We start from the raw sequence: 24,562 nt of genomic DNA, 5'->3' as shown, positions 1-24,562 counted from the left end.
TAACAAATCATACAAATGTGAATCAATAATTCGAGTTTGAAACAGTTTGAGATTCTTGATCCTCAACAGTCTAGTCAATTCTCCATATGCTGCAGAAAGATTGCCTAAGTTAATGTACGTTCGTTCCGTTTCTGGTCATAGAGATCCATTCTCAGGAGGTTACTTATCTGCAAATTTAACATGTTAACCATCCTGTGCTTTTGAGATAATTGCAGTTAGTAGTCAGAGCTGTGGAGTGAATACTACAAATGCGCATATATACCACAATGTAGCCAGATGAGTGTTCATTTCTGAGCCTTGAGCTTTAAACTGTGATGTAGCTCAAGGGTTAGTGTTGTGCCCTTTGTCAATTGATATATAAGCCTTAGACCCCCACCACCAAATGTTCCAATAGGAATACCAGCCATGCGACTCAGAGGCATATGGCACATAATCTATGTGTGGGTGAATTGCCCAGCAGAGGGGTCCTGACTAAGCCTAAAAAAGATTGCTGCTAGGTTTGGAACTAATGAGCTGAAGCTCAACAAGTTCAAATACTGGGCCGTAGATAGATCCATGCTGCTTCATCACTGTACCCTCGTTGGATTCAAATCCTTTTTTGGGGCCCCTTCATTATTCAGAGGCCACGTAAGGACTCTTGGTGTTACAAAGGACAGACATACAAGCCTTACATCTTGTAACAAGTGAGACTATGGACTGTAGATTTAAGATGTGCCGGCTTCGTAACATTATATTTCACTCCTTTAGACACCCACAAATTAGTGTTGGGACAACACATTACTTCAAAGCTGGATTATGGGAACACCTCATTTGGTAGGTACCATGAAACACAGATAATTTAATCTTCACAAGAGGGAGGTCCATACAATGGCTCACTGTGAAGGCAAGGGGGTAGTTTTAAATCTTGACAACAAACCAAAACACTTGATTCTGAAAATCTGCAAATTGAGAATATAACGGTGTTCTAGTTACCACCAGTATTCCCCAAACTAAATGCATAACATAGGAACAACCTACGACTTTAGAGCAGGCACAAGTTCTGGAAGCTGAGAGAGACAACTGTTCTGCTTAAAATTACGCAATACCTAATGTTAGCTAATGCACTTTTCTTAAAGACTAAATACCATCTGGCCTGCAGTGTACGATTTACAAATCTAAATTAGTAAAGGAAAAAAAAAAGAAAGAAGTCCCAAGATTTCAATTAAATTAACGGTATTCTGATGTTCCAATCTGATAAACTGCTGGTGACCTAGTGAAAGCTGTATCAACAGTTACCCCAAGTATGTTCTGTAAAATAACAATATAACAAATGGGTCCTATAGCTAAGAAATAATCATAGACTACACTGAAGGCATACATAGAAGTTTATTGTGCTTTCCCTGGATATTATTTCATTACATTCCCCACATTGCCCACTTCACATATTTGGATTTCAAGCAACAGACACAAAGATTTTTTTTTATAGTAACTGCACATGAGGGTTTGCTTCTGTGCATCTCTAGGAGGATGCTGATGAGAAAACAGAGTTTTAGAAAAACATTAGTTGTGGGTCATTTTTTAAAGACAGTTTCACAAATTATTCAGCAGTAATTCGGTAAGGAATAGCCTGAGCGCAACTCTCATCTACACTTATAAGAAAAAGTCGAAACACCTATATACGAAGAAATTTAAAAATCACCTAAACCGCCTGTGCATAGTTAATAGTTTCCATGAGGTTATCACTTTATGCAAAATAAAACAAAACCTCAAGAGCTTTTTATATACTTTAAGATCCATATTGGATTCAATCACAGAACAATTAATTATTTTGTTGTGGTTTACAAAAGCAGTCCACATCTTGGGTGTACAGAAAGACTGGATGATAATTAAAAGCAAATTAGCACTCATTGGTTGAGTTAGTGATTTCCTCCATATGTTTTAGGGGAGGAGAAGGGAGAGGTGGGGCACTAAGGGAGCGAGTGAGTCCCATGCAATTCTACTCTCAGATTACAAGGCAAAATACAAGTGCAAGGGATTACTAGCAGGAATGCTTTGTTTTCCCTGAGGATTGGTGGTAAATCAACAAAAAAAAAGTATTAATAAATGCTTCATTCCACTTTCTTGTACTATATAGTCTGTGCTGCAACAAGTAATATTCTAGCGGGGCAACGGATTTGCATATATTAACAGTTCAACACACTTCAACGAGTAGCTCGGGATTTATTGGCAGCGCTCAAGCTACCTTTAAGCAGTTGTCCTTATTTGCAGCCTTATTGAAACCTATTAGAAGTGTTTGCTTGGTTGCATTAATTTACGCATGCCAAACTTTAAAAGTGTTTGAGATGTAAATGCATATATTTTCAGAACTCAAACTGATGTTTGGTGAAAAATGGTTGAATTTCCAAAATATACTTAAAGCTATTAATTGTGTTATTCATTGCAGCTATATGTTATGTATTGTGTATAGACATTCCACATTGTCAACAGCTGTTTTACATTACAGCTGGTAACCATACCTGGTGAATGAGGTGATCACTGATAGTAATCTTATATATAGCAGCAACTAATGTAAACTTGTCTGTTATGGTCATTATTACAAACACTAATGTCAATAGTAGCTCATGATGATTTTTATTGAACCCAAGTACCGCTTATTACAGAAAAGGTTGGAGTCCCTTGATTTAAAGTGTTATTGTCGCACTGCATAATACGTGGTTTGAAGCAGACATCACCCACTGTAAAGCAAGTCACGCACAGTTGACTAGCGGTGGGCAAAGTTAAAATTTAGCTTGCAAAGCTTTGAAACTTTACACATCTCTCACAAAATCTTTTTGTATTTTACAAAAGAACTATCCTAAACTTAACAAATTTAAAAAAGATAGAGTAGCTTGCAAAGTTTGAAAGAAAAGTTTGCTAATTGTGGAAGAAAAACTTTGTGCTCTCGTGCAAATTCCAACACCAAACCAGAAGGAATTGTTTGAGAGTAAAACATTTACTTTTGCAATGCATTCTATGATCATGCTTTCCAGGGTGTGACAATTGGTTCCAAAACACTATTTACATCCCCTGCACTTGATAAATACGAGTGGACAGCCAGTTTCAGATTTTATGCCTTTTTAAACATTTTTTATTTTAACAATGACCTCTTTCTGGTCATAATTTTCATGAGAACAAAAAATAAACCATTGTTTTCTTTTGTTATCAATTCAGATTTCTAAAAGTTTACATAGAACATGGTCCTCTCTCCATTGTAAATCTCGGCAACAGTCCCCATTATCTAATAACTGGTTGATCCCTTGCTATGTATGATAAATCCTCAAAAAGTACAAATTTGTAGGAATGCGGATATCAACAAATGCGTAAAATAAATTTGCGATAAAATATAAGACTGTATGCTTCATGGTATGCATATAAATAAGGCACTAGGGAGTCACTTACGATGTCGTGTTGATCGCCATGCCCACATGGCAGTGGCGATCTGCCCATCATCCCCTACCCGCCTCCCATTTCCCCCCGCCATATTATGATGGCGGGGAGTACCGCGGCGGATGGGAAGACCGCTTTTCTGCCCAGTCGACGAGTCGATCGGGCGGAAAAGGGTTGAATATGGTGGCGGTGTCTGCTAGACACCACCATCCATATTACAATTGGAGCAGGAAGCAGCCTTTCCGTGGCGGCCTTGCTGCCACGGAAAGGCATGCGGATTCCACAGTTGGGGGCCATTTGCGGGCACCCAGGATGTTCGGGGGTGGGGGGGCACATGAGGGGTACCTATGGTACATGCCTTTTTTGCATTGCGGCGGGTGCTGCTGACATCACTACCCGCCGCAATACAAAAAATGCAGGATGCACCCGCCAGTGTGGCAGGCACATCCTAATTGCGCTTGCGGGACCACCGCGCACATGGTGGGCGGTCCCATTTCCCGGGGCGACGGCGGGCGAACAAAGTCCACCCGCCATCGTAATAGACCCCTTAATGTCCTGTTAGTTTTTGTAAGGAATGAAACAAGCCTGGGGGACCAGGACTTATTTTACATCATCATCCTATCGCCCTGAGGAAGATCCAGAAAGGAGAAAAGGAAGAAAACAGAAAAGATAAAGATAGGAATGCAGTGACAAATAGAAATGAAAAAGAACATGCAAACAGGATCTAAAAATACAGGCAGTGCAGGCTGGTGGAAGAAAGAGGCGGGAGTGGAATCAAGACTAAATAGACTTGATGTTCAGCAGATCCGGCTTTCGGCAGTGAGGTCCTAAGAGATAAATCGGGCACCCTACACTTTTTTTTTTTTACACACATTATTGACTGGCGAGTAGAAACATATTGGGATAGTTAATGGATGAATTAAGAGAAAAAGAGGGAACATCCTTAAATTGATAATGCACTAGGAATGCGATGAGACAAAACATGAGGAATTCATCGACAGGAGAACCTTAGGGTGACAGGCTTATGCTTAGAGGAAAAGATGTGAGTAGCAATGGAAAATATTAATAATTATACCTTGCATCCTTGTAAAACGTAGGTTATTAAATCGATTGAACCTGATTTTGAATGCAACAAAAGACTATCAGACAGTAACATGGCCCCCGGACATAATGTCACACAAAATATTTTCACCTGCCTTTTACTTGACTAAAAAGGGAACACTGATTTATCTTCTTAAATCTTTTCAAAAATTCCATTTGTATACATTCCTTTTTCACAGTGAAATAAAACATGGCTCAGAAAATGACACAAATGCTCGTTTACACAATTTCTTACCACCCTCCCCTTTAAAAACAAAAGCATATGCTCTAAGGTTTCACATATTCGGCAGGGACACAAAAAATAATCTTAAGAGATGAATCAATAATCATGTATTTTACATAAAAAAGTGATGTATCCTCCCTACCACTACTGTGGCTATGGTAAAGTCAAGTTAGTCGTCCTGGTGGAGGGTAAGGATGCATTATTCACATTTGAGCTCAGCATATTTTTTGTGTAAGAGGATTACAAAAAGTTACTGATTGCAAATGGTCACAAAGTTTTTCGGAATGAGGGGCTACCCGTTTGCAGGACTGCAAACTAGAAAAACAAGAATTGTTTGTAGCCCTGTCAAAAAACTGCGGTAAAGCAGCGATTATACGCAGGAGTAGGCAAATGTAAACTTAGCAATCCTTTTATTTTGGTCCCAGAAAATTGGTTTCTATATTCAGTGGTACTCTAAAAATGACGGTTTTAATGGAAAGCAGTATTGTGCGCTTTGTATTTTTCAAATCTTCCAAGTAGCTATAAAATTGTATTGAACATCAACAGGCAGGGTTTGTGGTACTCATGTTTGAGATTTGTCAATATAATACAGAGACTGTTTTCAAAAGACCATGGACCAACAGCAGCCATCTTGGGTCTAGATATATCGGAATAGCTTAGCGTAATGAAGTTTAACATGGAGTGTAATCCTCAGGCCTGTAACCTTCTCCTAGAAATATGTAGCGATTTTATTTCAGGTGCTGTTCTGTATGGACTGCTTTTGATTATGCTTTTTTGGATTACTGGTCTGAAATGATAAGTGAAAGGATATTTAGAAATTTAAATTAAAAAAAAACCTTCATTCAGAAATTCAAATCTTTGGTTTCCAATCTGCAAAATGCAACTTAAATTTGTAGGACTAAGCCTGCTGCAGAGACATTGTCTCCTCCTCCTGCTGTTTGGTAGACCTGCGTGCACACTAACACGGGAGCAATGCATATCTCAAAGTCACTTTCTTCCCAACAGGAAACCGGACGGGTCTCCTTAACAGGAATCCTGGTACTGCCCATTTCTCGGCTGACTGAAAAAGAGTCATCCAGAATCAGCCTGGCTTTGGTGGTGTCTATCTGTGCTGAACCACAGACATGTCGGTTGGCAGTCAAGGAAGCCTTGGCAGTGGCAGACATGGTGTTCTTCCACATAGATCCTTTGGAGACAGCAATTGCTTGGAAGGCAAGAGTGTGAATGTGCAATCGAGTGAGTTTGCGATAACCTTTCTTCAAATCTTGGGAGTTCACAAGCCGGTAGAGTTCACGCATCTGATCAAGAATGGAGGCTACTCTTGGATACGGATCGGAGAGGACTGTAATATTTCCCCCCTTCATCAAACTCAACAAGTTTGGCAGCTCTTGCTCATTCATTCCCAATGAATCAGCGTAAGGGATGACATACTGTAGAAGATCTTTCATGAGGCTCTCTTCCACAAAGGACGCCATTTCGAAATGGGTTCCTGTGCTTTGGTCAGTGGATATCAACAGGTCTTGCAGCGCCTTCAATCTAGCAACTCGTTGACCTACAATAAAAAAACATTTCATTATAGAATCAATATCTAAGTGTGCTTTATTACTCAAGGCACAATTCTAAAACTCTTCAAAGATTCAGAGAAGAACATTTTTTAATCATTACCCGCACCTTTGATATTAACATGGCATGCCTTGTTATTTCTCATTCTTCATATTTCGTTGTACCTAACGACCACGTGCCTCCTCACCATAGCTTACTATCAGTTGTCATGAATTTTACTTAAATACCAGTTGCAACCGTACCCTCCTTTAAGTCTGAAAGTGTTGCCATAAAATGTGCAACGCAAACAAACTATACAAATTACATTTTCTAAATAGATATTGACACATTTGAAGTTTGTTCGGAAGGAAAATCTTGCACATTGGGAGCGTCTCACTAGGAACTGCACTGCTTTTCCACAGAGGACAATAAGCACAATCTTCAATACAGGGGTAGGACACCAAATGTCAGAATCCCTCTAAATTTCCACCTAGAAAAATATATGCCTTGCTATAGCTATTAAAGGCCTGCTCTGGTGTTAAAGGCTCAAGCTGAAGGCTCAGGCCTTTAATAAGGGAGCGGCCCTTTAATGGCTGGTAGAGCCCGCTAGGATGGTTTGAAGGCTATTAGAAGATTCCGCACCTAGAGGGCAGAATTTTCTAATTACTAAAAACAAATGCGTTTTGGAGCCCGAAGGGGTTTAAATCCCCTCGGGCTCCAACAGGCCTTTGTTCACAGCAGCAGCTGTGAACAAAAACAACATTGGAATGTTGCTTTGCAAGCGTCTACCAGCCCGTAGAAGCCAATTGTATTCAATGGAGTGCTTCACATTCCAATGTTCTAATACTTGTTAGACTGACCTTTTTTTACATTTAGTACCCCTTTGAATGTCATTTTTTTCACACTTTTATAGTCCTTAATACTGCCACAAATGCAGACCCAAACCGGTTAAAATCGTTGTGGGTGAATGTGGACATTGTTTTTATCCCCCACTTGTATACCCTTCAAAATATTTTCGTTCTGATGCTTTTGTTCTTTGAAAGAACAAAAACATAAGATACTGCGAGTAACAGCAAGTCCACCCTAAGCGTGGAAGGGTATACTCAGACATGAGTCCCTTGCTCATTGCACCATCAGGATTCAAGCAAGCCGGGCCGAAGACGGCTGTAATGCCAGAAACCGGTCCCCGGAAGCTTGTTTCCTTCCCAGTGTAAGAATTGGCTTTTGTAGTTTGGTTTTCCCTGTTCCCATCATGCACTGGGACAGGAACAGACTAATTTGCATACAGCCAGGTTCAGAAACTGGGATGGTGCAATGAGCTAAAAAACGGTGTTGGATCTAGCCCTGATCTTTTGACTGGGTGAGAGTATTCTGCTTAATTCAGAGACTCTGTCCCTCACCACCCCTTGTTGTAAATATTTAATAAGGGAGCGGCCCTTTAATGGCTGGTAGAGCCCGCTAGGAGGGTTTGAAGGCTATTAGAAGATTCCGCACCTAGAGGGCAGAATTTTCTAATTACTAAAAACAAATGCGTTTGAGCCCGAAGGGGTTTAAATCCCCTCTGGCTCCAACAGGCCTTTGTTCACAGCAGCAGCTGTGAACAAAAACAACATTGGAATGTTGCTTTGCAAGCGTCTACCAGCCCGTAGAAGCCAATTGTATTCAATGGAGTGCTTCACATTCCAATGTTCTAATACTTGTTAGACTGACCTTTTTTTACATTTAGTACCCCTTTGAATGTCATTTTTTTCACACTTTTATAGTCCTTAATACTGCCACAAATGCAGACCCAAACCGGTTAAAATCGTTGTGGGTGAATGTGGACATTGTTTTTATCCCCCACTTGTATACCCTTCAAAATATTTTCGTTCTGATGCTTTTGTTCTTTGAAAGAACAAAAACATAAGATACTGCGAGTAACAGCAAGTCGGCATGCACATTTAAAGAACCATGTATTCAAGCAGTTGCATTCAAATAACAGTTTCCAAAGTCTTATATTCGTTATCTAAAATTCGGATATTAAAGACTTTTGTATCAATTTGATACACAGAGCTTATAGCAACAGAATAAACCACAACAGATACGGGAACACTTGAGATACAAAACGGGAAAGCTTACCCGGATTACAAGCAAATGGGGGAGGGGAAACCGGGACGGAATTAGAACCGGCTCAAATGTAGGGTTACAAAACAATGTTACTTCTGAACCCAATGGTTAAAAGTAAAGTCTTATATGCATATTGTACATAATAGCTTACAGAACCTTTCTTACTCCCAATACATTTTCAGATAAATGAAAACTTATCCAGAATAACAGGTACAAATTAATTTTCTTTTAAAACTCGCAAGGATATTATAAGGTTGAAATCACCACATAAGGGTGCAACGCAGACATGGGAGATACTAATGGACTTGTATGGTTGGTGTGCTTGCTTCGTATTTATTACTCTGGAACTAAAAATGAGCAACTAAGATAGGAAATACCTATAAGTTGGGACAAGAGACAATTTTACAATGCTTAAGAGCCAAAATAATAGAAAGCTTTAAAAGTTGAGACTATAAATAATGAAATATTAGCACCTTGTATTGATGCGATTAAACAATTCAAATGAATTAACAATGAGTTTGCATGTTTTTGCCACCAAGTTATCACAAACGTAACAAGTACACCTGAAACAGGCACTGGAGTCACTCTGTATGGGCATGTTTTGCCACCAAAATGTCACAAGACTTTTCAAATATGTTTGAAATCGGCACCAATGTCACGCTGTGTGGGTTTGAAGTGATACCGTCTTGTCAGTATTTCCACATATATTATAGTGTTATACATTTCTAAGTCTTTTAGCCCTGAGGAAGTTACTGGTATTGTTCGAATACGACAAAACAGGTGTTGGCTTTAGGATTTTGACCAGAATTCAAAGAACAAATTAAAAAGAATATAAGAACAACAAGAATTTAGAAACTGTTTTATTTTAATGCAACTGCTTAAAAACGTTAATGCACAATTATTTTAGTGTGTGCTTGAGAACAAAGAATTTATATTTTGTTGACTACAGTAACCACATAACAGGTAGGGACAGCTGGATTTATGTGTATTTCTTTGGAGTGGTCCAAATTAAAATGTAATGTTGGTTGCCCTCCCTCCAGAAATTGACAAATTGGCCACGTAGTTAAACACTGCACACACTTGATCTCTGTACATGATGCAACATTCTATGCACCACGTTAATGCTCCAGAACAGGTTTTAAATCTTGAAGAAGCAGACATGTCCAGCCTTTTTTAATTCTCCTAATAAGAAATCCCACCTGCTTATCGTGAAAACCCAGCCTTATTAGTGGATAGACACTCCAGGTTTTGAGCTATACTGATTTTTAAGGAATGTCAAGAAGATCTCAGCTGTTTTATAGGTTCAATCAAAAATGCCCATTCCATTACCCTCCAGTGCAGTTCATGCAAACATGGGAGTGATACTTTGGCAGGCCACAGGGCATAGACTTGTGGCCAACCCTTAGTATACACAGCAAAAGGCCAGGTATGGTGGAGGTGGGCTGTCCTGTGGGTTAGGTGCAAGACCTGATCATAGGGCAGCAGACAAAGCCTGTGCCCAGCTTAAAGAAAACCATTGCTACGTAAAACCTTCCGATTTGTGCAGCATTAGGGTTACAAGCCTATCATCAATTATTCTTCATATAACACACACGATTTGTAAGCCAATGTTAAGAAAAACAGGTTTGCAGACAATAAATACAATCATGTTTGAAAAAGCAGTTCTATTTTTTTTTATAATTAAGAGTGATTCTAAAAGAACCTTATTGCATTGTTTATATATATTTTTTGCAACGTTAAGGCAACAATAGGTGCAAAAATGAAAGCAGGACAGAAACTAAGAATGAAACCCTTTATTGCGCTCCTTTAACAGCCTGGACCCGACTAGCAAATCGTCAGTAGCCCAATACAACCAGACGATGACTCCTGTCAACTACATAGATTAAATAGAGTAAATTCGAAAGTCCTGAAGACTTTAGAGAAACATGAATTCTCCCAGTTAGGTATAACAATAGCCATAATATTCAATTTTATTTACAAATCTAGCTCTTTGCTGATTAATAACAATAAGTAACTTTGGAACCCGTTAATGAAACTCTGATCGTCTTTGAAGGTATAGTTTGGAATCGGAAAGGTTATTTATTGCACTATGCTGTACATTAGTTTATAACCTCTGTTATTACAGTAAGCCTTCACGGTTCATCTTTTCTTCTCCTAGAACGTGCCTCTGAGGCAAGATTACCTTGTGGCACAATCATATTGGTGGACATGGGAGGCCAATAAATGTTCACCTAAAGTACCTACACAAGGTGATGCTCAGTAACCACTTTCTGCATGTAAGTAAATTATTGTGTCATGTATGAAAAATGAGCGAGAAACTGCTAAAAAAAAATAGGTTATAGTCTAGAAAAACAACGATTAGCAACGGCCGGGGTATGACTTATTATACTTATGTGTTTTTATTCTATTTTCTTTAGTGATTTATTTCAATATCTTGTAAAGCATAGACTTGTTAAGGGAACCATGTAGCAGCACTATTGGACTCATTCCACATAGTTGGGGACACAAAATGTTTACAGGCATGTAAGCACCGCATGTGCACAGACAAACAAAAACGCAGACGCACAAAAAAATGATACACGCACACAATCAGCAGACACACAGGGACACGAGGACAGGTACCTGTATGGATGACTATGGGCCTGATGTATATATCGGTGGCAGGGTTACTCTGTCGCAATGATGACCGATATCCCGTCTGTCGAAATATAAATCCCATTATATCCTGTGGGATTTATATTTCGTTGGACAGGATATCAGTCGCCGTTGTGATGGAGTAACCTGCCCACCGAGATCTAAATCAGGACCTACGTTCGTCGATGGATAAGTAGACGGGTGGCTGTAGGTGCATACAACTGTAGATGGATGGGCAAATGGATAGGTAATGGTACAAAACTATATGATACAAGGAGGAAGGACGGATACTTATGAGTGGGCAAATGCCTGTTACTTACCAGTTATCTTCAATACTTTGAGTCGTGGTCTTCCTTGCCACAGTAATTACACCTTGAGCTTTAGTCTCCCTATAGAAACTTCCAAGTTAAAAGTTAGCACACTAGTCTCCCATCTCATCCCTCCAATATGGCTGACTACATCTTCCCAACCCATCTCATAAAAAGAAGTACAAGCAGCATTCCTCCTGTAGCCAACAGCAAACAACAGAAATGAAGCCAAACATAATAGGGAAGGATGGAAAACTATACTGTGGCGAGGAAGACCAAGACTCACAGTAGTCAAGATCACCTCTAAGTAACTAGGGCATTATCTCCTTGTCCGTCTTCCTTGCCACAATAATTACACCATGAGCTGATATCAAAGGTAGAATCACCTTCATAAAAATATGCAAAGAAACAAACCAATGGTTGAAATTACAACACACATACATGGTCATCAACACATACTAGAACGTCGTACAGAATAAGCAAAAGACACAGACGCACTCCCACCAACCTCCAGCCTGTAATGTTCCATAAAGGTATGAGGAGTAGATCATGTGGCTGCCTTGCAGATATCCTCCATGGATGCCCCCTTAAAAGCAGCTCAAGAGGCAGAGACAGATCTAGTAGATTGTCCCTGAACCAAATTCTCCACCACCCGGTCCGGAGATTCATAAGTCAACAGAATTGTCTCTTTAATCCAGCGGCTAAGAGTAGAAGTTGAGGGCTTTCAAAGTTTATTCATAAATCGAAACACATTTTTTCATTGCCAGTCAACACATAAAAACAACACCCATCACTTCAACATATAAATACATTTGTTAAAAATATTAAAAACTAACAATGATAAATGAAGCTCTGGGTTAACAGCATTCATGAAATGGGATACTTAAAAGGCTAAAAAAAAATAGACATTCTGCCTTAGCACTCGAAACCTCTTGGCCAGAACTATTAATGTTTCACTAGTTCTTTTTGCCTAATTGCCCAGACTGCAAGGAGAAATTTTGGAAAGAGAGACCACTACCACTGGGGTGGGTGCACTCTTGCATATGCTAAGGGTGTTGACTCGATCTAAAATTGTCAAAATTCTGCATAAAGGAGTGACCCACCTACCTCTAGGCAAAGCATATTTAGGGCAAATTAAGAGTAAGTGTTCTTCTGTTTCATCAGAGCTAGTACAAACTTTGCAGCTTGTGGTACCATCTATCACAGAAGCTCAACATGCAGTGAAGGCAGCAGTAGGGAGGATACCGTACCTAAACTGCAGGAACAGGGTACGGCCGAGTATTGGTCTAATATAATTCAAGATTTCATCGGCCTTGGGTATTGCTTTATATATTAAAAAACATCTAGCCAATGTTACTCTACCACTGGCCTGTTCAAACCAAGAACATGCCTTCTCCCAGTTTCTTTGTTTGACCACTGAAGCAGCATTTTGTCAGGATAGACGCTGGGTTGTCCTAGACCCCTGGTAATCCCATCTCAGTGCATGAACTTCTCAGATTATTTAAGCAATCGAATTCCTGTTTTGCAGTGCATGACATCACTTAGACCAGACCTATAGCTTTGCAGTTCTCTAACGACCCAATATAACAGTGGTCTATAAGCTGCAAGCTCAGTGATAGAACAGATTCTAAGGTTGAGAGCTAGAGGAAACAGGAGGGTCCCCTTCCACACCTCTCTAATAGCTCTAAGGAAGTTATTCTCCTTACACCCAAGAGACTCAGATTGCACTGTCCCCAGAGTTCTGACCTATACAGGGCTACTCCCCTTACAAGCATTTTATACATGTCAACCACAGGATTACCTGGGAACCAGTTTTTTTGCCATTTTAATAATGGCCCTTGCTCAGTGGCTGATAGCATAAGAAGAACTGCGTTACTTACCTGTAACAGCAGTTATCCAGTATTGGTGTCTTTCATAGATTCACATGCCTGAATCATTCCCCGTCGTCAAGACGGGAGCCTCCGGTACATAAAAAAGTAATGTCCTATAGACATACATAGAGAAAATAGGCCTGAGGGTCTCCCCTTAGTAGCCTTTCTTTGTCCTTATGCAAAAAGGACCAAACTCTCACAGTTAGCCAATCAGCTCCGACCTCCCTCTAGAACCTTCCTGGGAGGAGCCTCAGTCCCTCAGATTTTCGTACGCACTCAGCTAGTTAGGCGTAATATTGTTAGAGAGGGATGTGAGACTTCCCAGGGGAGGCGGGAGGGTTGCATGTGAATCTATGAAAGACACCAATACTGGATAACTGCTGTTACAGGTAAGTAACGCAGTTCTTATCCAGTATTAGGGGTGTCTTTCATAGATTCACATGCCTGAATCAGAGTAGCTAGCAATTAGACATGCACATTCGTGATGGAAAGGTGTCCTGCAGGCATGTTAGACAATGCACACATTGTCCTATAGCATGTAAAAAGACAGCATAAGCAGAGCATCACAATAGCAGAGAATGTGCATACCTGGATGGCGGGATGAGGGAAGGCTCACCTCACTGAAAGAGATGGCGTAGCACCGCTTGGCCCACTGCTGCATCCTTCTGAAGTTCGATATCCAGGCAGTAGTGTCTGGAGAAAGTGTGCGGTGACTTCCAGGTCGCCGCTCTGCATATGTCCAGGATCGGCACTCCAGCGAAAAGTGCTGCTGAGGTGGACATCGCCCTGGTGGAATGTGCAGTGACATGATCAGTCAAAGGCCGTCCGGCCTTGGTATGACAGAATGCAATCGCTGAGAAAATCCATCTCGAGATGCTTTGCTTCGTGAGAGGCAGGCCCATTCTTGGATTGCTGTATGCCACGAATAGTTGTGAAGATTTTCTGAAGGCTTTGGTTTTATCCAGATAGAACTTTAGACATCTCTTGAGATCTAAAGAATGGAGTGCTCTTTCGGCTGCGGTGGAAGGGTTCGCAAAGAAAGACCTAAGGACTATTGGTTCATTGAGATGAAAGTCCGAAGGCACTTTCGGTATGAACTTAGGGTTCGGTCTTAACATCACTCTGTCCTGTCTGAATTGCATGTATGGATCCTGAATGGACAGAGCTTGAAGTTCGCTTACTCTCCTGGCCGATGTTAAAGCGAGCAAGAGCGCAGTTTTCCATGAGATGTATTTGATGGATGCCCGATGAATGGGTTCAAAGGGATGCCTCATGAGTTGGTTGAGAACTAGGTTCAGATGCCACGTCGGGGGGACTTTCCGAGGCCTCGGAAAGGATCTATAAAGCCCCTTCAGGAATTGTTTGACCAGTCTACTGGACCACAGGGAAGGTCCCGTGAAAGTTCTGGTGAACCTCGATATAGCTGCCAGGTGGACTTTTATGGATGCATGTGCCAGTCCTGATTGTGCCAAGTGCAGTAGGTATGGCAATAGCTGTTCAGGTGTGACGTACAGTGGTTGCAGGCCCTGGTCCGAACACCAAATGCAGAATCTTTTCCATTTGAGAGAGTAGGTTTTGTTGATACTGTCTGCTCTCGCTTTTGCCAGTATATCTCTGCAGTCCTGCGGGATATTCAGGCCACCGAACTCTCTGTGCTCAGGAGCCAGGCCGATAACCTGAGCGATTGCAGGTTCGGGTGTTGCACCTGCCCCTTGGACATCGTCAGGAGGTTCGGGTGTTGTCGCAGACGAATCGGTGTCTTGATAGAGAGCCGAAGTAGATCCGAGAACCAGTGTTGTCTCGGCCAGGACGGGGTAATCAGGATTAGGGTACAGGGCTCCGCCTTCATCTTCCTGAGGAGCCTCGGGATCATGGGAAACGGAGGAAAAGCGTACGCAAACACGCTGAACCAACCGATGGAAAAGGCATTCCCCAGTGATCCCTGTTGGGGATGCCAGCTTGCGTAGCTTGGGCATTTGGCGTTCCCCTTGGTGGCAAACAGGTCGATTCCTGGGACTCCCCATTGAGAGAAGATGTGAGTCAGTGCGCTGTCGCTCAGTTCCCACTCGTGGGAGAGGGATCTTTGCCTGCTTAGGGCGTCGGCGATGGTATTGTCCTTGCCTGGCACATAGTCGGCTTTGAGTGTGATTCCATGCAGCACTAGCCAGTTCCAGATCTTCTGCGATTCGCGTGATAGAGAGAGCGAACGCGTTCCTCCCTGTTTGTTCAGATAGTGCATCGTCGTGGTGTTGTCCGTTTTGACGAGCACTGGGGAGTGCTGGATGCGTGGTAGAAAGGCCTGTAGTGCCAAATACACGGCTCTCAGCTCCAAAAGGTTTATATGAAGCTGTTTTTCCTGAGTGTCCCATTTGCCGCTGATCCGAAGGTCCTGAAGGACAGCGCCCCATCCCTCCAGGGAAGCGTCCGTGGTGATCACCAGAGGTGTTGCCGGAAGGAGAAATTACAGTCCTACGGTCAGATTTTTGCGACGCCTCCACCAGGTTAGACTCTTGGTCATTTTGGGTGTTATCCATACAGTGTCCTCGAAAGAGCCAGTACTTTGAGTCCATTGGCTCGCGAGCACCTCCTGCAATGGGCGCATCCTGAGTCTGCAGTGAGGGACGAGGAGTATACAGGAGGACATCATGCCCAGGAGGGATGTATAGGTCCGGACCTTCAGTTGTGTCCTGTGCGCCACAGCCGTGGCCAGGGACAATATCTTGTCTGTCCTTTCCTTCAAGGGGAAGGCTCTTGCGCACTCTGTGTCCAAGGTTGCTCCGAGGAAGGTAATTTTTGTCGTAGGGATGACACAAGATTTCTTGAGATTGAGAGTTAATCCCAGCCTCTGAAAAAGATTTGTGCAGGCGCTGGAGGATTCGGCTGCGTCTTTTGCCGAGGGTGCTTTCACCAGCCAGTCGTCTAGGTAGGGGAAGACCTGGTGACCCATTTGACGCAGGAAAGCTGCCACCGGTGCAAGGCACTTCGTGAAAATCCGCGGCGCCGATTTGAGGCCGAACGGTAGTACCTTGAATTGATAATGTTGCCCTGCAACCTCGAACCTCAGGAATTTTCTGTGACACTTGAGGATGGGGATGTGGTAGTAGGCATCCTGGAGATCCAAGGATGTCATGAAATCTCCTTTTTCTAGAATGCCTAGTATTTCTTGAATCGTCACCATCCTGAACGATTGGCTCCGTAGGAAGACGTTGAGCGCTCGGAGGTCCAGAATGGGCCTCCACTTGTCCTCTTTCTGGCGTACAAGAAAGAAGTGGGAGTAAAAGCCCTTCCCCTTCAGGGGTGCTGGAACGCGCTCGATAGCTCCTTTCTTCAGCATTACAGAAATTTCCTGGAGAAGCAGGCGTAGGTTTTTGTGCGCCCGTCTGCGTGGAGGAGTTCTGGGAGGGATGGTGGTGAATTCGAGGGAATGGCCAAAACGTATAATTTGGAGAACCCACCGGTCCGTGGTTATGAGTTGCCAATTGTTGAGGAAATGGGTCAATTTTCCTCCAAGTTGTAAGGAGGGATAGGGTGTCTGGACTGGCTGGAGTAGCCCATCACTGGCGGCCGCCAGTGCCCCTCTTCGCATTCTTGCCTCTGAAGTTCGATCGTCCGTAGGACGATTGACGGCCTTGAGGTTGCTTGTGTTGGTATTGACCTTTGTTAGTATAGGAGTACGAGGACCTATTCTGATAGGAACCTCGATACGAGGACTGCCCTCTGGATCTGTTGCCTCGAAAGGACTGGGTCCGGGACTGTAAAGTCCCCAGAGCCCTGGCCGTATCCGTGTCCTTCTTTATGGTTTGCAATGCCTCATCGATCTTGTCCCCAAAAAGGTGCTGGCCATCGAAGGGCATGTCTAAGACCTTGGATTGCACCTCCTGGCGGAACGACGTCGCCTTAAGCCATCCTTGACGGCGTAGGACCGCAGCTCCAGCAAGTTAACGAAAGCCAGTCATGGCAGCATCAATAGCACAGTCTATTATTTCGGCTGCTGAAGTTTGACCCTCCACTAGTGGAGCCTTGACTTCACCTTGGACTGTGTCAGGCAGGTCTGACAAATATGGGGATTATAACGCCCCAACAGGGCAATGGAGTTGGCCACCTTGACGGTCATGGCCGAAGTTGTCGTGAACCGTTTTCCGATTGTGTCCAGCTTCCTGCCTCCTTTGTCCGGAGGAGCGGACAGCGGGAAGGAAGGGTTGCGGGAGTGCTTCTGGGCCGCCTGTGTGACCACTGAATCAGGTTTAGGGTGCCCATTTAGGCAAGCCGCTGCCGTCAGTGGGGCTTTGTATTTCTTGTCCAGGCGTGGAACAACCGCAGACACAGAAGCGGGCGTCAGCATCAGTTTCTTGCCTTGTTCCCACAGAAATTCTATTATTGGAATAGATTTAGTCGTCTTTTGAGTCTGCTCCTTAAAATCGTGCAGGAAGCATTCAGTTTCTGTGGATTCGATAGCCATATGGAATCTCTTTGCCGCTCGTTCAACGATTTTATGGAAGCCGCCGATGTCTACCGGCGGCGAGTCCGCTTGGCGCGGTTGGGGCGAAGCTGGTGAAGACGCCACATACTCCTCCTCCTCATCATGGGTAGAGTGGGCCTCCTGGACCTCTCCTTCCTCCAATTCTTCCTCCTCCTCATCCTCGTCTGATGACACTACCTCCTGAGGTTGGATCCTCTCATGGTGGGCTTGAGGGAGAGGTCGAGACTGTTTTGGGGCTGCCGCTGGTTTATGAACGATAGGCGACTGATCTCTACTGTCAGCGTCCGGGAAGCGTTGTTTGTAATCCTGTACAAGGAATTTCAGGTCGTTCACCAGAGCAGCTGGCAGGCATATCATGGGGGTAACCTCCGTGCTGACATTAGTGTGGACGGAGTGCTCCTGGTAAGAGATTTCCTCTATCTCCTCGTCAGTGCTTTGGCATTTGACATGTAGGTCCGAGATGGAAGTAGCGGGGCCCAGGTGGTCATCCTCTTCTGAGTCTTCACTCTGGAAGATTTCGTGAGGCGGCTGCATCTCCACTTCGCTTGGAGACGTGGTTTCCGGTGTAATATGCGGTTTGGTAGTCTTGCCCAACGCAGGACTGGAGGTGGAAGCCGCCGACGGCGTCGTCGACGGTGGTAGCGTGAGGGATGACACCTCTACGAGCTTGGATTTCTTCCATGTTTCTGAAAGCGCCTTCGTCGACGACGAGTCCTCCGTCGACGGCGTCTTTAACTTCGTCGACGACGAGTCCTCCGTCGACGGCGTCTTTAACTTCGTCGACGACGAGTCCTTCGGCGACGGTAAGGTCTTCGTCGACGGAATCTCCGTAGACGGCAACTTGGTCGTCGACGACGACCGCGACGTCGTCGGTGCACTCGTCGACGTTTTCGCCGTCGACGTCTTCGCCGTCGATGCCCTCGTCGATGCCTTCGTCGTCGGGGCTGTCGACGGTGGGTTCTTCGTCGACGTCGTCGTCGACGACAATAGGCTCGTTAGAGAGGATGCCGTCGTCGACGGCGTAGTTTTCGTCGACGGCGTAGTCTTCGACGTCGACAGGGTCTTTGTTGTCGACGACGATTTCAGCAGTAAAACAGAGGAAATAGGTCTACCTGTCGATGACGATGTCATCGTCGACGGTGAAGGAGACAACGCTGACGTCGTTGACACAGTGGTAGTTACTGAGGTAGTCCTCTGGGCAGGTCTGCTAGATGACTGAGCAGGCTTCTTAAAAGTCTGATTATCCTTAACAGACACAGAAGATGTCGTAGATCTTGCCTCTGAAGACTTCTTGGCTGTCTTCCTAGGAGGAGTGTCTGAGGGGCCAGGGGAAGTTACCCTTGGCCTCTTTTGAGAGACTTCTGAGACCTTAGAGACACTACCCTCGGAAGATTCCAGAGTGTCTCTGTCCTTAAGCCTGTCGAGCCAGATGAGAAGGCGACCTTCCCTGTCTCTCACGGTGTTTTTAGGGAAAGACCTACATATTTTGCAGTCTGCAGGGACGTGGTCAGGATAAAGGCAATATAAGCATAAGGTATGCTTATCATCCACATGGAGCCTTTTCTTCCCACATGAAGAGCAGGCCCTGAAAAGGGCTTTCTTCTGGGATTCAGACATCGAAGAAAGCAGTGGAAAGAAAACACTTACTGCCTCAAAGTGTTACTGAAGTAATCCTTGAAGATTGTAGAGTGAAGAGTCACTTTCAAAGGAAAGTAGATGATTTTTAAGGAATCCTGAGAAGAGCTCAGGCTGGAGACTCCCTAGCACAACGTGCGGTAGAAAATCTGAGGGACTGAGGCTCCTCCCAGGAAGGTTCTAGAGGGAGGTCGGAGCGGATTGGCTAACTGTGAGAGTTTGGTCCTTTTTGCATAAGGACAAAGAAAGGCTACTAAGGGGAGACCCTTAGGCCTATTTTCTCTATCTATGTCTATAGGACATTACTTTTTTATGTACCGGAGGCTCCCGTCTCGACGACGGGGAATGATTCAGGCATGTGAATCTATGAAAGACACCCCATATACTGGATAACATTTCGTTATCGGAGAGAGACAGGATCCGGAGTACATCAGTCTGGGACTCAGATAATCTATCTCAGAGAACCTTTCCAATATCTCATTATTCAATTTAACTAAGCCATGAAGCCTCCACTTTTTTAGGTATCACTTGAGCCAGTGCATGCACTGCTCTAGCGAGTCTTTTAGTAAGTGGGCTTGAAAAAGCCGACCATAGCTTTTTGGGTGGCCTAGAGCGTGTGGGTACGTACACAGTTACGAGCACAGGCCGCATCCGGCTTTCCTCTCTCGTCATGGCTCATTAAGTGCATCGCTCGCGGGCACCCTTACAGCCCGCAATCGTGATCACTTTCACGGCCGCACGGATAATGCTTTTATTTCTGCAATGGTTTATGACTGCACTTTAAGCACATTCCTTTTGCGTGCAGTGTGTAACAGGTTTCAGTTTTCTGCCTCTGCTTTTGTTTCACTGACTGTGCATACTACTTATCTGTTTTTATCCTCGTGCATCGCTGTCTCAGTGTTGTTGCCCCCCTTTCTCAATCCCCTCTCTGCCGTTTGGTGTTTATATTCATATGTCCCCTTCTCTGTTTTTTTGCACGTCTGCTCTGTTTTTATGTTTTCTTTAATATCTCTGCTTTTGTTTAATTTAGTGTGCACGCAGTGTCTGTCTTTTTCATTTGGCACCCTTCCAGCACCCGATCACTTTAACGGCCGTGTTACTTTCACAGCTGCGCGGCCAATGTTATTTATTTATGAACATGCACTCCATACAACTGCATCTGCAGGCCTCCTTCTCTCCTCAAAGCTTTTTTGTTTTTGTCTTTTTAAATTGCCTCTGCAGGCCGTCTCTAACCTGCCTGTGGTCTTGCAGACTTTTCCCAGCTCATACCTCGTTGGTTCCCCCCTTGCGAGTTGTTCAATGTGTCATCCCCCCACCCACCCCTCCCGCCAGGCCATTCGTAGTAATTTAATTTTATTGCAAGGTTCTTTGCTTGAGTTTTCAGTCAGCAGCCATGGAGTCATGACTGCGAGCCTCTCTCTACAGCAAGTGGATTCTATGTATGCAGCCGGGAATCCAGGAGTGCAATCGTGATGTGACCCAGAGAGGCACTGCAGTCACGTAGCTGGCCCTTCCTGTGCAGCAGTAGCAATGTATGCATGTGAGTGTTATGCTGTTGTGTATGTGCGATCACATCGGTGCACAGTTATAGAATCGCATGTATATAACAGTAAGTTTGCTGCAATACAATTACATTTTCTTGGCCCTCAGTTTGGGTGCACACATTTTTATGGTATAGCACTGTAATCATTTTGTGCATGAATGTCTTTGCAACATATGCATTGTATATGCACGAGCCTCTGTGTTTTAGGAGCAGTAACTCTCCTCTGTGCCCAGAACGGCAGTCGTTGCTTGTGCACAAACCTGTGTTCTTGATCATCGCTGTGTAACGTACTCGAAATATGTACTTGAACATCTTGTGTAATAAGCAGACATCATGTGTTCATACATACCTATTTTTCATCACTGCAGTGGCATTTGACTCTCCTGTTTAACGGCCCTCAAGTGCACAACTTGTTGGACACTACTCATTACCTTACAGTCTCTCTGCAGTTAAACTCATGGGTCTCGACGTTCAGTTATCACGACATATTCGCCGAGTGTGAGAGGCAATTAAAACAAGCACTGCCAGTATGTTTTGCCTATGCAAAATCTATCGGCTTTGCAATATATTTTGCATGTTGCACAGAAGTTAAGCTGCTGTGCAACATGGATTAAAAAACAAGCATTGGCATAGCCAATAGGTCTCACCTTTGAGACCTTATAAGTGTTTAGCCATGCAACGGTTGATGTTGTTGCACCAAGGATATTGTGGTCCATAACTAAATACTTACAAGGTCCCAAAAGCAAGACCTATTGGCTATGCCAATGCTTGTTGCGTATACCATTAGCTTGGTCTTGGCCACATTGACTTCCCAGCCTAAACCTTTGCAAAATGCACAAGAGCTGTTCACTAGGTTCCGCAACCCCATCTTAGTTTTGGCTAGCATCATCAGTATAAAACAGGCTAGGCATTTTTTGTCCAGCTAATAAAGGGGAATCTTTGACACAATTGGTTAGGTACTCTGTTCAATTATTAAATATAGAAGAAAAGAGTGTAAGTGTCCTGTCAAAACTCCCTTCATGCAACCGTACAATGATGTTTAAAATTCTTTCAGGACTCCCCCCCCGCCCTGCCCCCCCAGCCAGTCGCTGCTCCCAGCTGCCCCTCCCACCTTCCCCTCGCTGCTTGTCTCGTATATCAGTAGCAATGTAGAAAAAATATCTCTTTTGTCTCCTTGTTTAACATTACAGGCACCTCAATAGCTGGAGTGCTGTGGAAATGGAATAGGGAGTATAGTGGATACCGTGGGAGAAAAGTATTACCCCGACACTGGACTTCTTAATCAAAACCTAAGAAGATGCTGTTTTGCTTTTTAATATATTTTCAAATGAAATTTATTTGAAATGGCAAGAAGCTCAAACAATATTGTTAACAGTTTTTAGTTTGATGATTTATTGGCAATTTAGTGCTTAATTTACCTGTTAGTTTCATGTTGCACCTTTTGTTCCACTAAAGTCTTTGGTGTCAACTCACAAGTTTACAAATATCGTGCTTGGCGGAGACCTTTTCTTTCATTGTTTACATACTGCGTCAGTTCCCCACGCTTTGCATGTAGACCCTCCCCCATTCTCCCCTGCTGCCTGGCAGTGTTAATTTTTTTCTCCCCATTTTTTTTTCTTCTATACCTCGTAATTGACCCGAAGGTATTGGAGTGCTTTACATGAGCAGCAAGTACATTTAACAAGGACACATTCATATTTGGTAGGCATGGGCAGAGGAAGTGTTTTGCCCAGATTCACAGGATTTTGAGCTGACGCAGAGACTTGTCCTGCCTCTTGCTCACTTCCTCCTCTAAACGCCGAGAAGCCTCAAGAGTTGCACTGCAAGCTGCCAGGCTTCCTAGCAAGTGAGTGCTGGAAATTGTTTAGGGTGTGTGGTGAGTCAGTGATGTCATCGAGGAGCACAAGACTTCTGTGAGGCGTGGAGACGGGTGCGGGTGCAAAGTGCATTGGTAGAGAGTGTTGCAAACATTTCATAATAGCATGAATTGGTGGTTAAGATTTACTGGGCAGGCATGTACGAGCACTTCCCACTGCTATGAAATGCAATCAATTATGAATAAATATCCAGTTTCAATGGTGCCATGTGCAACTCTGCGTTACTTTGTAGGCGCCACTTGGGGAGTTATTACACATGAAATGAATAACGCAGAGGATCAAACCTGCTTCCCCAGTTCCAAAGTCCTCAGCTCATGCTATTATGCCACACCATCTGTCACCATCAGCGTTTTTGTGAGTTGTTGTATCAGTTTCCCTCATTTAGCTACCCTGCTTCCATTTGTTCACCCTTTATGCCTTTCTCCCTTTCGTTTTCCTTGAGCGCTCCAACCGTGTACTCAACGCAGCGCAACTGAAAGCAAAAAAACGTATTTTGTTTGCTACAGAAAGTGACAGAGTGGATTAGTTACAGATGCAAATTTTTGGGGGGTTGTTTTTGAAAAATAGAATAAAAGAATAATTATTCACACAACCCCCCTTTCTCCTCAGCTCCAGCATAACGAAATTCAAGTCAGAGACTGGGGGTGGTCTTCTTAAATGGACGTGCCGATTACAACCTTCCCCAGCTGGGTCGAAAAGACCAAAAACACAAAAAATGCTTTTTCAGCATGACTCTTCGAGGGATGCTGTCAGAACACTGAGTCAGCTTGCCCATGGTGCTCACACCTTCCCTCCCTCCCCTCACTCACTCACTCTTCGCTCTGCTGCTACAGCCTGGCGCGGCCTGAAGTGAATTGCGGCACTGGCTGCTTGCTGCTTTTGTTCTCTTTCATGTCCCGCCCAAGATCAATAGGAGGAGCAGAGGCTTGTCTGCACCTGATCTAAGCTCAATTAGGTGTCCATCGAGCTTCGTGGAGGGAGAAGGCAGCTTTTTTGTGCTCATCTCTCTTGGAAACACAAAAAGAGGAAAACAATCAGAGGAAAACAATCAGAGGAACACAAGGAGGACTGTGCCCGGAACCGGTATTTTTCGTTTTCTTTTTGTGAATGATTTTGTATTTTTGCCTACTGACCCAACAACGCTAACTCATGGAGAGCGCTCAGCAGGGTATGCAACACCCACAGACTCAACAAAGAAGTTGGGGAAGCACAACTGCGCTCCCCACAGCCTGCTCAAGCAGGTCTTCCAGGTAAAGGGGAGCGCTGTGGGTACTAATGTGAAATATCAACAACAAAAAAAAACTGTGGTAAAATCAACAAAAAGCCCCAAAATGTGTAGGTTCCAGAGTGTGGTACAACAATACCTCAACCTCGCTGGACCCACAAGTCTGCTACGGCAAAACATCTATCCCCCACTTATCTGCACATATGAAAGAAGCAACTTGCAAAGTTAGTTTGCAGAAACTAAAAAACAGGAGCTCTAGTTGCAGTTCGTTTTTTAGGACTTAGGTGGGGAAGAGGAAGTCGGCCATATTGGAGGGATGGGAGAATACTGAGCTAACTTTTAACTTGGAAGTTCTGTAGGGAGACTAAAGATCATGGTGTAATTACTGTGGCGAAGGAGGAGGAGGTGGTGAGGGTGAGTAGTATATGCATGGGTGAGTTTATGATAAAAGTAAGGTTGAGGGTAGATGAGATGTATTAAAGCATGAGTGGATGGATGGAGATCTGAGTGGGTGGATACATAGGTATGGGATACAATAAACAGATGGGTGTGTTGGTGACTCACTGTGATTAGATGGATGAGTAATGAACTGGATGTGAATGGTTAGACAGA

General features: G+C 43.8%; 1 protein-coding gene across 1 annotated transcript in view; it reads right to left on the bottom strand.

Moving 5' to 3' along the window:
- Positions 1 to 1,346: 1,346 nt before the first annotated feature.
- The window catches only part of LOC144763228 (ADP-dependent glucokinase-like), a 157,223-nt gene continuing 134,007 nt past the window's right edge, over positions 1,347 to 24,562 (bottom strand). Inside the window, exon 6 of the mRNA XM_078648624.1 lies at positions 1,347 to 6,281. Within this exon, the coding sequence (XP_078504750.1) occupies positions 5,614 to 6,281 (668 nt within the window). The 3' untranslated portion in view covers positions 1,347 to 5,613. The remainder of the gene's footprint in view (positions 6,282 to 24,562) is intronic.

Source organism: Lissotriton helveticus, chromosome 6, assembly GCF_964261635.1.
Source record: "Lissotriton helveticus chromosome 6, aLisHel1.1, whole genome shotgun sequence".
Classification (NCBI taxonomy): domain Eukaryota; kingdom Metazoa; phylum Chordata; class Amphibia; order Caudata; family Salamandridae; genus Lissotriton; species Lissotriton helveticus.
The sequence above is the reverse complement of the archived record's forward strand: the minus strand, read 5'-3'. Positions and strand labels throughout refer to the sequence as shown.